General features: G+C 40.0%; 1 protein-coding gene across 1 annotated transcript in view; it reads right to left on the bottom strand.

The window, feature by feature from the left end:
- Positions 1 to 13,751, bottom strand: part of PDIA5 (protein disulfide isomerase family A member 5) — a 113,551-nt gene that overhangs the window by 83,574 nt on the left and 16,226 nt on the right. Inside the window, exons 3-4 of the mRNA XM_085311057.1 lie at positions 3,538 to 3,664; positions 324 to 411 (exon numbers count right to left, since the gene is read on the bottom strand). Coding sequence (XP_085167183.1) covers positions 324 to 411; positions 3,538 to 3,664 — 215 coding nt within the window. The remainder of the gene's footprint in view (positions 1 to 323; positions 412 to 3,537; positions 3,665 to 13,751) is intronic.

Here is a 13,751-nt window from a genome sequence, read left to right as displayed (position 1 = left end):
GTCCCCATGCTACTTGACTCTCACAAAAGCAGATGCTAGCTGAGGTCTCCAGCTTCTGGCAGAAAAACATGCTGTCACTTCTCCTCTGATAATCATTTCATAGGAAATGATCCTCTACCAATGGCTTCAGGGCAGAAGAGAGATGGTGACACATAGGTTCCCTCCAGTTATGAAGAAACTGTGAAGGGTAATGTGGGTTCATTTTTAGGCAGCAGGTTTTCATAGCTATCAGAAAAAGCTAAGTCAGCAATAAAAGCCAAAAGGGGAAAGGGGAAAACAGAAGAAGAAAAAACAAATCAAAAAAACCCCAGTATGTCACATACCCACAGTCTATCCAGCTGATAGTGCCTCGTCCCTTCACCTCCTGGGCCACACTGGACAGTAACCTGAGTGAGCTATCCGCAGCAGCAGCTGAAAAACCAACAGCAGCATTATTATTCCAAGTAGAAAAACACAACACATACGTTCCTTWGTTCTGAAGCATGGGAAGAACCTTCTCAAGTTTGAAGAAACCAGTATGAGAAAAACGAGTGAAATCCTTCCTAATCTAGGAGGAATACCAATTATGACTGAAGTTCGATGGCTCCTTCCCCATCTCCTCCTCCTTTAACAACAAAGTCGTATCTTCAGGCAGATATCCTGATCTATATTTATGCGCTATACKGTGTCCTCTCCCACAACCCAGCTTCTGTCCATCATTGCCTTTTTCTCATGGCTGGGCGTTAACTGATTTGTACCATTGTCTCCTAATTAGAGCACTTCATTTAAGACCTTCGTCTGCTGTAAGGGCAAGTCTTTTAGCATCTCTGCCAGCCTCAACTCCATCCCTGTAATACACAAACAACAGTACACTGTTATGCTCATAATATCCCCGGGAGACACCCAAACCAACAGCTGTGAGGAGCTCTAAACTGTTAGCCAAGAGCACCCAGAAAAGGTCCTTCCAAGAATATATAAATATCCAACTGAGATTTTTTTTATATAGTGCTCTGCCACCTGTGTAGATTTTGAAAAACATTTCTATTCCAAAATACTATTATAAAGTGGTATTAAAAATAGAGAAGAAAAAAAAGGAAGGAGAGCTCGGAAGAGAAAAAAATAGATTCAAACAAGTATCAATTCCTCCCAAAATACAATACAACTATTTCCTATCCCAATAAATAGAAAACAGAAATTTAGAATCTTTTCCAGATCCACTTAAGCACCACTTTTCTTCCACAACTAGTAAAAATATTTGAATACAAGAACAGATATACGGGGTTAGATCAAATAGTCTGACAACCTGTCTCCAACAGAGGRGAAAGTGAATACCCATGGTCAAATTAGAAGAGTAAAGCAAGCACGTGGTGGTAGTTCTCTTTAAATAGTCTTCAAGCCTCCACAATTTATACCTCAGTCTCCTGAGCCAGAAACGGTTCTGTGTTCAACAGCCCTTGCTAGAGCCTGTTGCCACCAGAGATTCCAGCCCACACATATTAGCTATCAGGAAACTCTCCTACCCCCAGTGCTGATCCCATGCAACTGCTGCCTGTTCTCCAACATAGGGATGTAGATGTGTGTGGAAATACTTCCCATGCAATTAGAGCAGAACAGTTTGACAAACATCCTTTAAATAAAGATGGCAAATCAACATAAGTGTTTCGGATCAGACTCCCTTAAGACTCACTAGTCGAGCAACCCTGGCAGGRTATCCATCTGGTAGGATGAACTAAATATCTCCTGTAAATGAGGACATCTCCTGGAATCAATGAATTTTCTGCATGAAGTAAGAATATTGATCTAGTTTTGCTCAACTGAAAAGCAAAGACTTCTTTCCAGCAATAGAATCAGTTGTTGGACAACATCTCATCACAGCTGAGTGATGTATACCTGGGATTAGAGCTCTGCATTTGTTTTCATCTCTTTTCTTCCTCCTCTCTCTTAACTGGGTAGCAGTTAGGCAAGAGCTTTCTAATAGCGCAAGGATCACCACTCTAGAAGGAAAGATTATTCAGACAGCMAACTCTGTACGCAATGTTTTAGGCTGCTAAAACTAACCAGTTAAATAATAAAAACAGGAGAAGAAAGAAATCTCCACAACATGGCTTTTGAAGGATGCCCATAGGGCAACATTTATTTGATGAGTAACAGAGCCAAAATGTTCTGGTTCTGCTACTAAAAATGTTATGCCTAAAAAAGGAATTTTTCCCTTTAAGAAGCTGAATAATACAGATGCTTTTTTCATCTAAAGCATTCTCTTCACAATCAAAAAGTGTTAGAAACTCTTTTATGACTTCCACTTTGAATTTATTACTACAAAACCATTTGGCTGATTTTGAGCACTCAAAGTTTCCCATTACAACTGAAATCTAAATATTTTAGCAAGAATTAAGTCACATACTCTTATTTTAGTCATTTCAAAATGAACACATCTCTAGGAAATARAATTAATTATACCTGTATCTCCCTGTTGTTGTCTGCAAAATTCTCTTATCTGATATTTAGGGGGTGGGGGTAGAGGGCAGAAAAATGCTGGGTCACCACATACTGCTACTATTTGCCACACTATAAATCTAGAGCAATTCTACTGGTGTCACTGTGTCTGAGAAACAACCAAGCTAGAGAGGTAGAACCCAACCCCCAAAYAAAATATTATCTTGTATTGTTGTTTCCTTTTCTTTCCTGTAGAACAAACAAAAATCAAAGCCTATACATCCAAACAATATTTAAAAAGGCAACTTAATTAAGACTTTTTCTATCTACCACTCAGCAAGTTCCRTATCTGCAACAGCATTCTCCACTTGCATGTGGAGCTTAAAGACCAGGTCCTTATTTTACATGGGGCCACAAAACATCCCCACAAACAAGACGACAAATGAAAAAAAAAAGTACAGCAGGAGAGGAAGGTCCATGAGATAAAGAGAGAAAGGAGCAAATAACAGAGCAAGAAGACGACAGAAGACAAGAGTAAAAATGAACAACTAGAAGGAATAGCTTGAATGACAAAGCAGATAAAAAAAGATGTAAGGGGACAGGTGGCACGAGGCGAGATGTGCCATTTCTCCCTCCTACACAAGAGGTTGACAGACAACCACAGAACCTCCAGAGATACCAAAGTAAAGATGGTTTCATTCCTGCACTATAATTTTCATTAAGCTTTTCAGCGCTACCAGGAGACTGAAACTTGCAAACTACTGTGACAAATACACAGCTCTGGCTATTACACCAGCCATTTTTTGGAGATAACGCCAGAATATAGTACATTTTCTCCAAGGTGACAGTGCAATTAGAGAATCAAGTTAACAAGAGTCTTTAAACTGAGAACACGAGGAATCTCTAAGGTAGAATGAAGGCCACTGGTCCTAMGGAAGCCATTTTACTATAGTGTACTGTCACGTACAGTCATGTAAGACAACACTGGACAAACAGTAAATGTAGGGGAAGAGCTTAGTCATTCAAATATGTACACAGATAACTGAAGAGGTGCAGAGATGTTCACAAATGCCTGCAACTTGCTGGATCAAAAGAGCTGTGACATTCAGGAAAAGGAGAACTTACCAGATTTTGAATACAGCACTAATATGTTATTCCGCGTCCTGAGAAGCTTCTTGAAATCCTTGTGGTCACTTATTTTTTCTATGAGTGGGGATACCTTCAGCGAGGACAGGAACGGTGGCAAGATTGCCTACAGGCASAAGAAGTCAGAAACGTTAGTAACAGCTTCCACACTGAGAAACAAAATGCAAAGGCAAACTGATTCGAAACTGCCTTTACCTTTTTGACATTCTTGAAATGCRCTTCCTTAAATAAATTATCATATTGATTTGATCAGCAAAAGCCAAAAATAAACACATGATCTATTAAAACTAGAGCAATACCATTCCCACAAAACATCCATAAGCGGAAAAATGAGATAAACAAAAAACACATTTCTTGACGCTGTGTTTAAGTCAGCTGCTTTACAAGTTTGTTCCTTAATCAGATAAAAAATCCTACATAAATTTAATGTACTGTCAAAACAGAAGTAGCAAATTACCACTTTGAAAGCACTCTTGCCCCTAGATCTCTGAATGCTTTGCAAACAAGTACTTTCACCAAACAGAAGACAGAGCTACAGAAGCTGAGTAACCAGACCAAAATGATTTAGAGCAAATGCACAAAATGAAAACAGAATTTGTAAGTAATCTGGTGGCCACATGAAGGCACTAACTGCAGGCCCCAGCTTTGGCTTTTACTTGCCACAATTCCACTGTCCTCACAGGCAAGTCCTTTAATCTCTCTGCACTTTGGCTCTGCATCTATGCAAAGAAATGATTTGTTGCATCTTATGCTCTATTTAGATTATGACCTCTTCAAAATAGAGTCCATCTTTTACTCTACTATAAAGTAAAATTCCTAGTGCAATATGGCCATAACCTCAGTTGGTGACTTCACCACTAATTTGTACTGCAATAATCTTCAATAATAATAATCTTATCCATCAGGCTATGCTGCCTCCCTTCTGCACTGTAATGATTTCATATTAATGGAATGATTATAGGAAGCTTAGCCGGAGAAATTATCTAGTTTACATTCACCTTACAATAAAACCTTAACACTTAATTGCTTGGCTAAAAGCTTTAGTTCATTTGCCTAACACACAAGAGGTTCAGCATTTCCTTAATTACAGTACTAATTTTTAGTATGGCTCATTCCAACCAGGCTGTAAAATTTGTGTCCAGGGTGGATATGAAAAAGGAAGAGCCCATTTTTCTTGCATTTCATGTATTACTGATTGCAGCATTCAAAACAAGGCACTAAGCCAATCAAAGTCAGAACACTCAGCCCGAGGCACTATATTTCATTGCAAATTCAGTTATTTGCAAATACCACATTGTTGAGGCACAAAAACAAAACCTGCATTCTACGAAATATATTTTGCAAGTGCCAAAAGTTTCTACATGCTGGACTGGGAAGAGGGAGTTTGGAAATGCATGAGGTACAACAGAGAAGCTAAGCTGGAATAGCTGTAGCGCTCAAAGCTGTTTCAGGATGTGTTTGGGAATCCAAAGTTACACATGGTACTACCATAATGCAAAATACAAAAGCACAACAGGCTGAACAGGCTTAGAACGAACAAGTTCTCCCACTACGTTCAGAAGACTCCCAACACGGGAGTCTAACCTGTTGATTAGATGGTCTAACTGTTAAGAGAAGAAAAGTACACTTGCAAGCCAGTCATTGCCTTCAGTATAAATGTGCTTGATGCTTTCATTTAACAGACAGACACTGTTTCTTTYGAATCCAGATGTCCAGAGCTCAACCTTCATACTTCAGGCCGATGCATGTGAGTCTTGTGTATGTTTCTTGAGATAAATAGATAGTGTTGCCAATCAAAGGAGACAAATATAGTTGTGCTAAGTGAGGTGACACATACATGCAAATTTATGCTCAAAACTCACTGCAGACAGAGGCTTTACAGCAGGGATTAATCCAACAAGGTCTTTATGAGCAGATCTCTGTAATCCCAAATATTAAAAAAAAACTGMAGAGAAGTTTTCTAACTTCACATCAGGCCTACCCAAGTGGCTTAGATTTTCATGCCCTGACTTACAGAAGGCTAAAATTAAACTTCACTAAAACTAAGGCTAAGGATAAACACAAAGGAAAAGAGCTGAAAATCAGTTTTTCTTTTGGCTTAGAAAACTGGAATCAAATAAGGATATTCTAGTCTATGAACTCACTGCTAAAAAAATCGAGCTAAAAAGGCTACAAAGGCCATTTCCTAAGGGACACCAAGTGGTACTATGAACTTGTTTAAAGCACCTGTTCAGATTTACCAATAGCTTGGAAGTACACATATTTCATGCGTTTTCAGTTGGAAAAACTATTTAGCCAATTTCAGTGGTTTTTTTTTTTTTTTTTTTCCTTATAACAGCAGAGTTATAAACCTCTTGAAAAACTGGATTCTGGAAACAATGACAGCTTTAACTACTGCCTTGCCTGCATTGCCACTAACAGGAAACTTGCTGCGCTGGTGGAACTGCAGGTCTTCGATAGAGAAGGCCCTCGCGCTAYGTATATCCACGGCTACTTTGCCCGATTCCCCCCATAGCTATCAATACACACCATTCATTTACCTTCCCTGCTTCTGCTGCACCTCTCATTGACGCTACAGTTTCAACCAAACCACACTAGCACAGGCATGGCGCTCACAAACACACTCATCAGMCCTGCTGAATAAATCATCATCTCCCTCTCATTAACATTGAAGCCTCTTCTGGTTATAAAAACCAAAGGTTCAAGCTAAAGGCATAGGTTGAATAGAAACACACTGACGGCGTATCTAAGACTGCTGCAGAAATACTGGGAGGTCATCAGCAGAGCCAACAAGCTCACCACCTCCTAGTAAACATTTGCAGTACAGGATGTTTGCAAACTCTTAAGGATTAACTAGGTCTAAGTTCTCCAGCTTTCTAACGCATGGATTAGCAAAGGCGCCCGGGTAGGATCTTTGCTACCAACTCCGCTGAAGATAAGCAACAGTGAACGCTCATACGCACAAGATGCCAGGCCTAGCCACAGGGTGATCTGCCCTACTCCAGAGTCAAAGCTGTGGATCAGCAGCCAAAGCCCCATCAGGGCTAGAGCCACCAATAGAGGCAAGAACACGAAATTGCGGGGGAGCTGGGAAGCAAGACTCCCACAAAGGAAACGATGCACCCCTCCGCCACAGAGGACAGACACCCTGCTCCTGCACGCTCCCCTGGCAAAGCGGCAGCAAAGACAAGGCTCACTTGCCTACACTGTGCTATCTGATTTAAATTGCAAGGTATGACTCACAGGTACATTTACTCCACACATTTTGCAGAAGTCTCTGCAGAAGAGCTCACCAGCAAAGCAGCACCCTATGAAGTACAAAGCATTTTGTTTAAATCCAGAACACAGGAGGAGATAAGCTCATAAAAAAAAAAAAGTCAGGAAAGGTGACAGTCTCTCTTGGGCAAGAAGCCTCTTTTTATTTGCTTCAGAAAGTGCTATATTCACACATAYGGAATTTTATAAATAAGACATAAGCTAAACTCTCTTGCCACTTCAGCATCCTAAAGCTTTAAAATCTATTCATGGCAATCACTGAAAAGCCAAGAAAGTCTCCAAATACTTTACTTGAAAGAGTATTTCCCCAAGAAGCTGGGGGACCCTTTAAAGTAGAAGGTGCATTAAGAACATCACTTGAAACATCTATGCCCTGCTTTCCCTACGACAACTAAGCTGACAAGAAATCGCAATAGAACTGGAGAAAGGTCTCTTGCATTTCCGACTGTCTTTGCCCACTGCCTAGGATGACAGGTCCTCATCCATGGCTGGATCTGTGAGCTGTAACCACAACAGTTACTCTGTGTCCTCAAAACCAGACAGCTTTGCTGGAAACYTCAGAAAGAAGGCATATATGGGGCCAACTGTGAAATGCAAATTTGGTAGCACTTGTAGTCTGTGGATTTCCCCCAGCTCAAGATTTCAGTCTAAATTTATTTTCACAAAACTGTATTGTGTAGGTCACATTTTAGTCACATGGTTGTAGTGTCTGAGCTAAGATGCATCAAGGATTCTTATGTAAAACCTGGGTGAACTAAAACCTTCAAGACAGCTAATTCAAAACGGCTAAGTTTTCAGAAAGACGGAAGAAAAGAAAATACACTTCCAGGACTGATACTTTTGAAAAMTGTGGTCACCTCCACACTAAGTTTTCTCAAAATCAACCAGGATCTAAGAGAAAAGAGTTTATTTCTSAAGTTTTTACTATTCTCAATCTCTTTTCATAATGAAAATCTTTCAAGYAGCCACAGAAATATCTTTCCATATATTCCATTTATGATTCAATTTAAGTGTGGTAAGTCTTAATTGCGGTTCCCACACAGTCCAAATCAATTTATAAGTTGTCCTCAACAAAAGCATCAGGAAAGCAGTCTCTTGCTAAGAATATGCAGAGTATCTGGATGAGAAATTTTATCAAGAGCGAGAAAAACACAGTAAAGAAAAAACACAAATCAAAGTTAAACAAAAAGGAACTATCAGAGGAGTASCTTTGTGCACTAGACAGAAAAATTGTCCTAATCTGGTAACAATACAGACTCCCATTTCCAGCTCAAGAGCTAGAAATATTTATTTCCTTAGACACAAACTATGCATTGAAAAATATAAGCAGATACGTGGCTGAAAGTGCCTGAACTCATATCAACATACAATTTTCATGTACACACTAACACTTGCATATATAATGAGCTAGACATTTTGCACACCATTCATCAGGAAGAGCTTGAACTCTTGTGAACCATGTTGATTCTAACACAATTGCTCCCAGGCAGGAACACAATCTTATCCCTTATCACAATTTTAGCAGTCCATTTTACAGCAACATATTGATTTGGATTTCTGTCTTAACTGTATCATCCACTCATGTTCTCATTTTGGGACAACAACTTTCAATYCACTGTAAATATGATCAATGAGTAATCTTTCGTGTATGAAATGGACTGTGCCTGAAATGGTCAAGGCATTTTATGAGAATTTATCTGAATACCAGATTTGCCTCAAAATTCCAAGTAGTAAYGGAGACTGCAGACTTTAGTTTCATAATTAGTTTTTTTTAGGAGGAGACCAGTTCAGATTCTGGGCCACACCATTCTAAAAAAGCATCTCACCYGTCAGATCAAAAAGTGGAAAGGAACCCAAAACGGACTAGCAATCCCAAGAACAAGACTGTATCTCACCCTTCCTACTTAGTCCCCCAAATAAGCCTTGCATTACAGTCTGTGCTYACCTGCAGAAGGTAGGCTTGGACAAACATCTAGACAGCCATGACTGCAGCTTTGTGAACCCACAGCCCAGCCAGTGGTACAGCCAGGCTCCTAGGGCACAGGCAGTGTGCCCTTATTGAAAATACCTGGTCTACCAGGTATTGTCAGGTAAGTATAAAAGCAAAACAAAGCTGTTGTTCCCCTTCCACACAATTTGTTCTAASGCAAAATTACGAGGTGTTCAAATCCAAAGCCCCCTTGTTTACAAGAACCACAGTTTGAATGCAGATCTTTTATCTTTCTTGTTCATCATACACGCCACTCTTGACCTTGTGCGGTAATTGCTTGCTTTTCACTCGCCAGCCCTCCCTGTGTTGCTATTTACATTCAGAGTTGTGCTGCTTTGATCACTGAGCCATTTGTAACAAATGTCTTCCAAGATGGATAGTGATAAAGACGACAGTCCCCTGTTTTTGCTCATGATAAATATCCAAAATAGCTCTAGAAACATTTTAATCAAGCCAAATGAGGGGAGATGTGATCATCTCTGCTACCTGGTACTTCAAGGTGCCGATACTTCAGGAAAGCCTGAAGACTTTAGTATTTGGGAAGGAGAGTGAGGGAAGAGAAAAGATGACACCTAGGCATCAAGACTTCAGCAGTCACAACTGAAGTAGCCCCTACAGTCCCACTGGGACCATAACATGATCTTTTCCTAACCACAACTGCAGGGGCTCTCAAAATACAACCTGCTGACCACCTACAGCACACAGGGCACAGTACACAATCTGTAACCAACTCAAAGAACTATCCCACCCTTGATCCCAGCCTTTGGGAGTTACTGAGCACTGGAGCAGGTTGCCCAGGGGGTTGCGGATGTTCAAAACCTGCCTGGATGTAACCCTGTGCAATGTGCTCTAGGTAACCTTGCTTGAGTAGGGGAGGTTGGACTAGATGATCTCCAGAGGTCCCTTCCAACCTCAACCATTCTGTGATCTACAAGCTCAACGCAGAGAGGTGATTCCAGGGGCCTACAAACGTATGGGACAGTGAGGAGCTGTCCAAGAGAGACTCTGAAAGATGAAGGACTTTTGCATAAAGATACACAACATAAACTTAAAAAAAAAAAAAAAACATGCTCTTGCCTGATACAGATTTAAATTTGTAGACAGTCCTGTTGGACATGTCTTTTTGTTTTTTTTCATTCTCATGAGCTACATGGAAGAATTGGAAGAATACACTCTTATTTGCCATATAATTAAGATCAATTAATTCACACCTCTAGTCATTTAAGGAATTAAAAAAAAMCCAAAGAAGTACTGACATTTTATTGTGGTAGGTCATAACTGAGAGAGGCAAGTGTCATATATTCTTTTGTTCAAGAAGGAAGGCAAATTAAAATCCTGGTATTCTTTAAACTTACTCAAGAATCCAACAAAAAAGGCATTCAACTTAATATGGTATTTGCAATATTCACTTTCCAAATATAGAAGACAGCAAAAATACCATGGCGACATCAAGATTTGACTGGTCTCTACTGTTCATATTGTTCTTAAACACTGGGTTTTAAAGAACACAAGCCACAGGCATAATAGTTTGTACTAAAGGTTGTTCCAAAGCTCTTTGTAGCCAATTAATTATATGGTTTATCACTGGTTTTAAAATGGATAGTGAGGAAAAACCTGCAAAACTATTTACTAATTAACAGCTGACTGTAATAGTCAATTACTACACTGACAAAGTATTTTCTCCTTATTATGAATATGTAGTTCAATTTCTCTTCAAATCAGGCATTGGTGCAACACATTTCATCAACAGCCTGTTTAATATGTCTCAGATATCACTTCTGAACAAACACATTTGGATAACTTCAGAAACTAAGGGGGTGAGAATAGCATATGCCACAYTATCCCTAACTAAAAACTGGGTTTTGAAGAAATATCATCTATTAAAGAAGCAAGTAGGAGAGGCTATAAAAAGATGACAAAACCACTATTAATGGGACTTATAAAGAGGAGAGGGTGAAAAATGACAGCTGACAATCCTTAGCATTTTATACTGCACTTGTGATCTTCAAAGCATTGCACAAATACTAACAAAATTAATCTTCACTATTTTTCTGCCAGATGAATAAAGAGAAGCAGCTTAATTTAAACAGCTGGAATAGTGTTCACAAGGAAAGGAACTGATCTGCCAGAGGTCATAGGGAGGCAGTATTAGAAGCCACCTACCACTGCAAAGTCCTCAGATCCCGCTACACATGCTCACGGTGTGTGAAGGAGTCTACTGCCAGTCACCCAGCAAATATACTATAGGAATATAAACTTAAACAGAAAGGACAACATCAAGGCAGCCACAGGCAAGACTGCCTCTGTTATCTTGGTTCTGCAAGCACTGTAAATCACTGTGCCCTGCAGATATGCTACCAGCCACTCCGAGCTAGCAAGTCCTAACTTCCAGTACTTTGCTTTGTTATCACAGTTCACTCCCATTCACAAGCTTGAAACAGCGGCAGGATCAAGGCAAATCACAACTTACTTCCAGAATGACCCCACTCACATTAAGAAATTTATGGCAATGCTAGTCTGCAATTCTGGTTGCAAATTGCATCACTTTTCCATTCACAAACCTCCAAACATCCTTGTGATAATATGTTAGTCTCATTATCCCCATTTTATTGATCAAGAAACTCCATCACTGAAAAGCAAAAGAAATGGTTAATGGTGAGCAAGCGGCAGAACCAACACCTCTTCTACAACAGATTGCCCACAGCATCAGGAAGGTATAGCTGGGCAGAAAAATCATTTCTGATGACCCTACCATGCTTGAGGCTGTATTTGAGCCCCTCTGACGTAAATGGCAATACAGCCAACAAAATTCAAAACATCATTCTATAAGGCACAGACTCGTGTAACAAAGCCAGTCCTGAAAGCCAAGGTCTGATTTGGGAGGTGCATCTGAAAGGGCAGAGTATAGCCCATGTCACAGGGTTTACAGTTCCATAGATAGAGAACAGAGACAAAGTAGGAACAATATTTTTGCACAAAGCAGGACAATAAGTAAGGGATTTACTATCTGCAACATTCTCCTTTGACTTCCAGAAAAACAGTTCCCAAAGCAGTTCCTGCTGTACATGCAGTGCCTTGAAGGGAAGAAGCACTCCCAAACTCAAACCAGGTCCAGCCCTAACATCCACCTAACACCATGGGAAAAACATCTGAGAGCTCCTTTAAAACCTTTCTTTGACGACACCAGCTTTGAACAGCACTCAAGTCAGAAGGCATTCAGGTAGCCTGGTGCTTCCACAAAGACAGCTTAAGGACTTCCTRAAAGCTGTAAGTTCAGCAAACTCTCTTGATTCAGTTTCTGCCATTAAACCAACACTCAGATGACTAACTGATCTTTGCCATGTTGTTCTGCGATAACATTCAGTCAGTATTTGCTAAGCAAATACATCCTGGATGTGTAACTCTGCTAGAAGCAGCGGCTGGCCTCTACTAGAGAAAGAACAACACTTGATACTACATAGGAAATAGAAAATCCACCTTGTTGGTTGTGAAATTCCTTCCCAGTGCCTGCAATAGTAAATTTGGTCCTTCAAGCATGAGATTTACTCAATCACTTGATATACCAAATAGGGAAGTATCTCTAAATTTAAATCACAACTTCCCTTTGACTCTCTAGCTCATTCAAGAAAAATCTTTAGAACATGCGGAGACTACTACAGTATCTTCCTCATCGTGTCACAGATTCACTGTGATGTAGAAGATCCTGAAGTGTTTTATTCACCCAGCTCTGTAATTTTCCTTTTACAAAAGCAGGAAGTCTCACACAGATAAGGATTTCAATTTTCAGAAGCCACCTCTTATTTTGCGTTCCTACTTAAAAAATGAACCTAATCTTTCAGCAGCTCTAAGCATAAATATCTGATATCCTAACTGCATCACAGGCACACAGCACTTCCAGGAAAGTAATCATATTTGGGCACCTGAAAAATTTGGTGTATTAACCTAGACTGTAGAGATAGAGCAAGAAAGGGTTGGAAGGAGAGACAGTGTTCTCACTAACCTCTATTCTAGCAAAGAGCTTCTATTACCTCTGCTTTAACCATACACACTGAGTATGTCCTGGTTAAACAGCCTCACTGACTTTGCAAACATTGACTTAAGAAAAAAATCTAAAAGCAGGCTTCACAGTGCCACAGCTGTAGGCTATTTTTTTTAATCCTAAACTACAGTGAGTTACATATTTCAATATGAAAGATCACACCTTCAAGTGCAAGATAATGTGAACTGGAAGAAATCATTTAAACTACTTGTACACAGCAAAGGGGAAAGAATTAGCTGAATCAACAGCTCAATGAAGACATCTGCTCAGCATGCAGCATCACAGAGCAAATAAAACAYCAGGGCAAATTAGGAAAGGGAAGAGAATAATGTGGATAAATTATAGCGGCATCATAATTTCTCTGACAATAGCAGGCTCACTCTGCTCATCTCAAAGACRACAGGTCTACAGTATGAAAGGTCTAAAGAAAGGCAACAAGAACGGTTAGAAATAAGAGATTCACATAAAAAAAAAAGATGGTTTATTTTATCTGGAAAAAAAAAATCTTTTAACTCACAAAGATACACAACAAAATGCTTAAGTTGACAGAAAGAGAATATTACAGGAAGATAAAACCTGACAGTCTCAATGGATACAGAGGAAACAATACAAATTGTTTTATTGGTTGTTTGGTTGCTTAAAATGAAGGGAAATTCATTCTGCTTGTAATTACACTTGGTCCACAGCAATACAGCGCCACAGCATCACTGAGAAAAGTACGCTACACCTCAAAAACACCCAGGAAAACACTCAGAAGAACAAAAGCTGCACTAACCTCTCCAAGGAGGAGCTCAAGTCTGACTCCAGTTTCGCTCCAGTCCGACAAAGCAACCGCCGGTGCGGGAGCCCCGCGCTCCCAGGCCACGCTCGGGGCAGGGGCAGCGGCAG

This window comes from Rhea americana, unplaced genomic scaffold (genome assembly GCF_003343005.1).
Source record: "Rhea americana isolate MKP2758 unplaced genomic scaffold, rheAme1 scaffold_33, whole genome shotgun sequence".
Taxonomy (NCBI): domain Eukaryota; kingdom Metazoa; phylum Chordata; class Aves; order Rheiformes; family Rheidae; genus Rhea; species Rhea americana.
The sequence above is the reverse complement of the archived record's forward strand: the minus strand, read 5'-3'. Positions and strand labels throughout refer to the sequence as shown.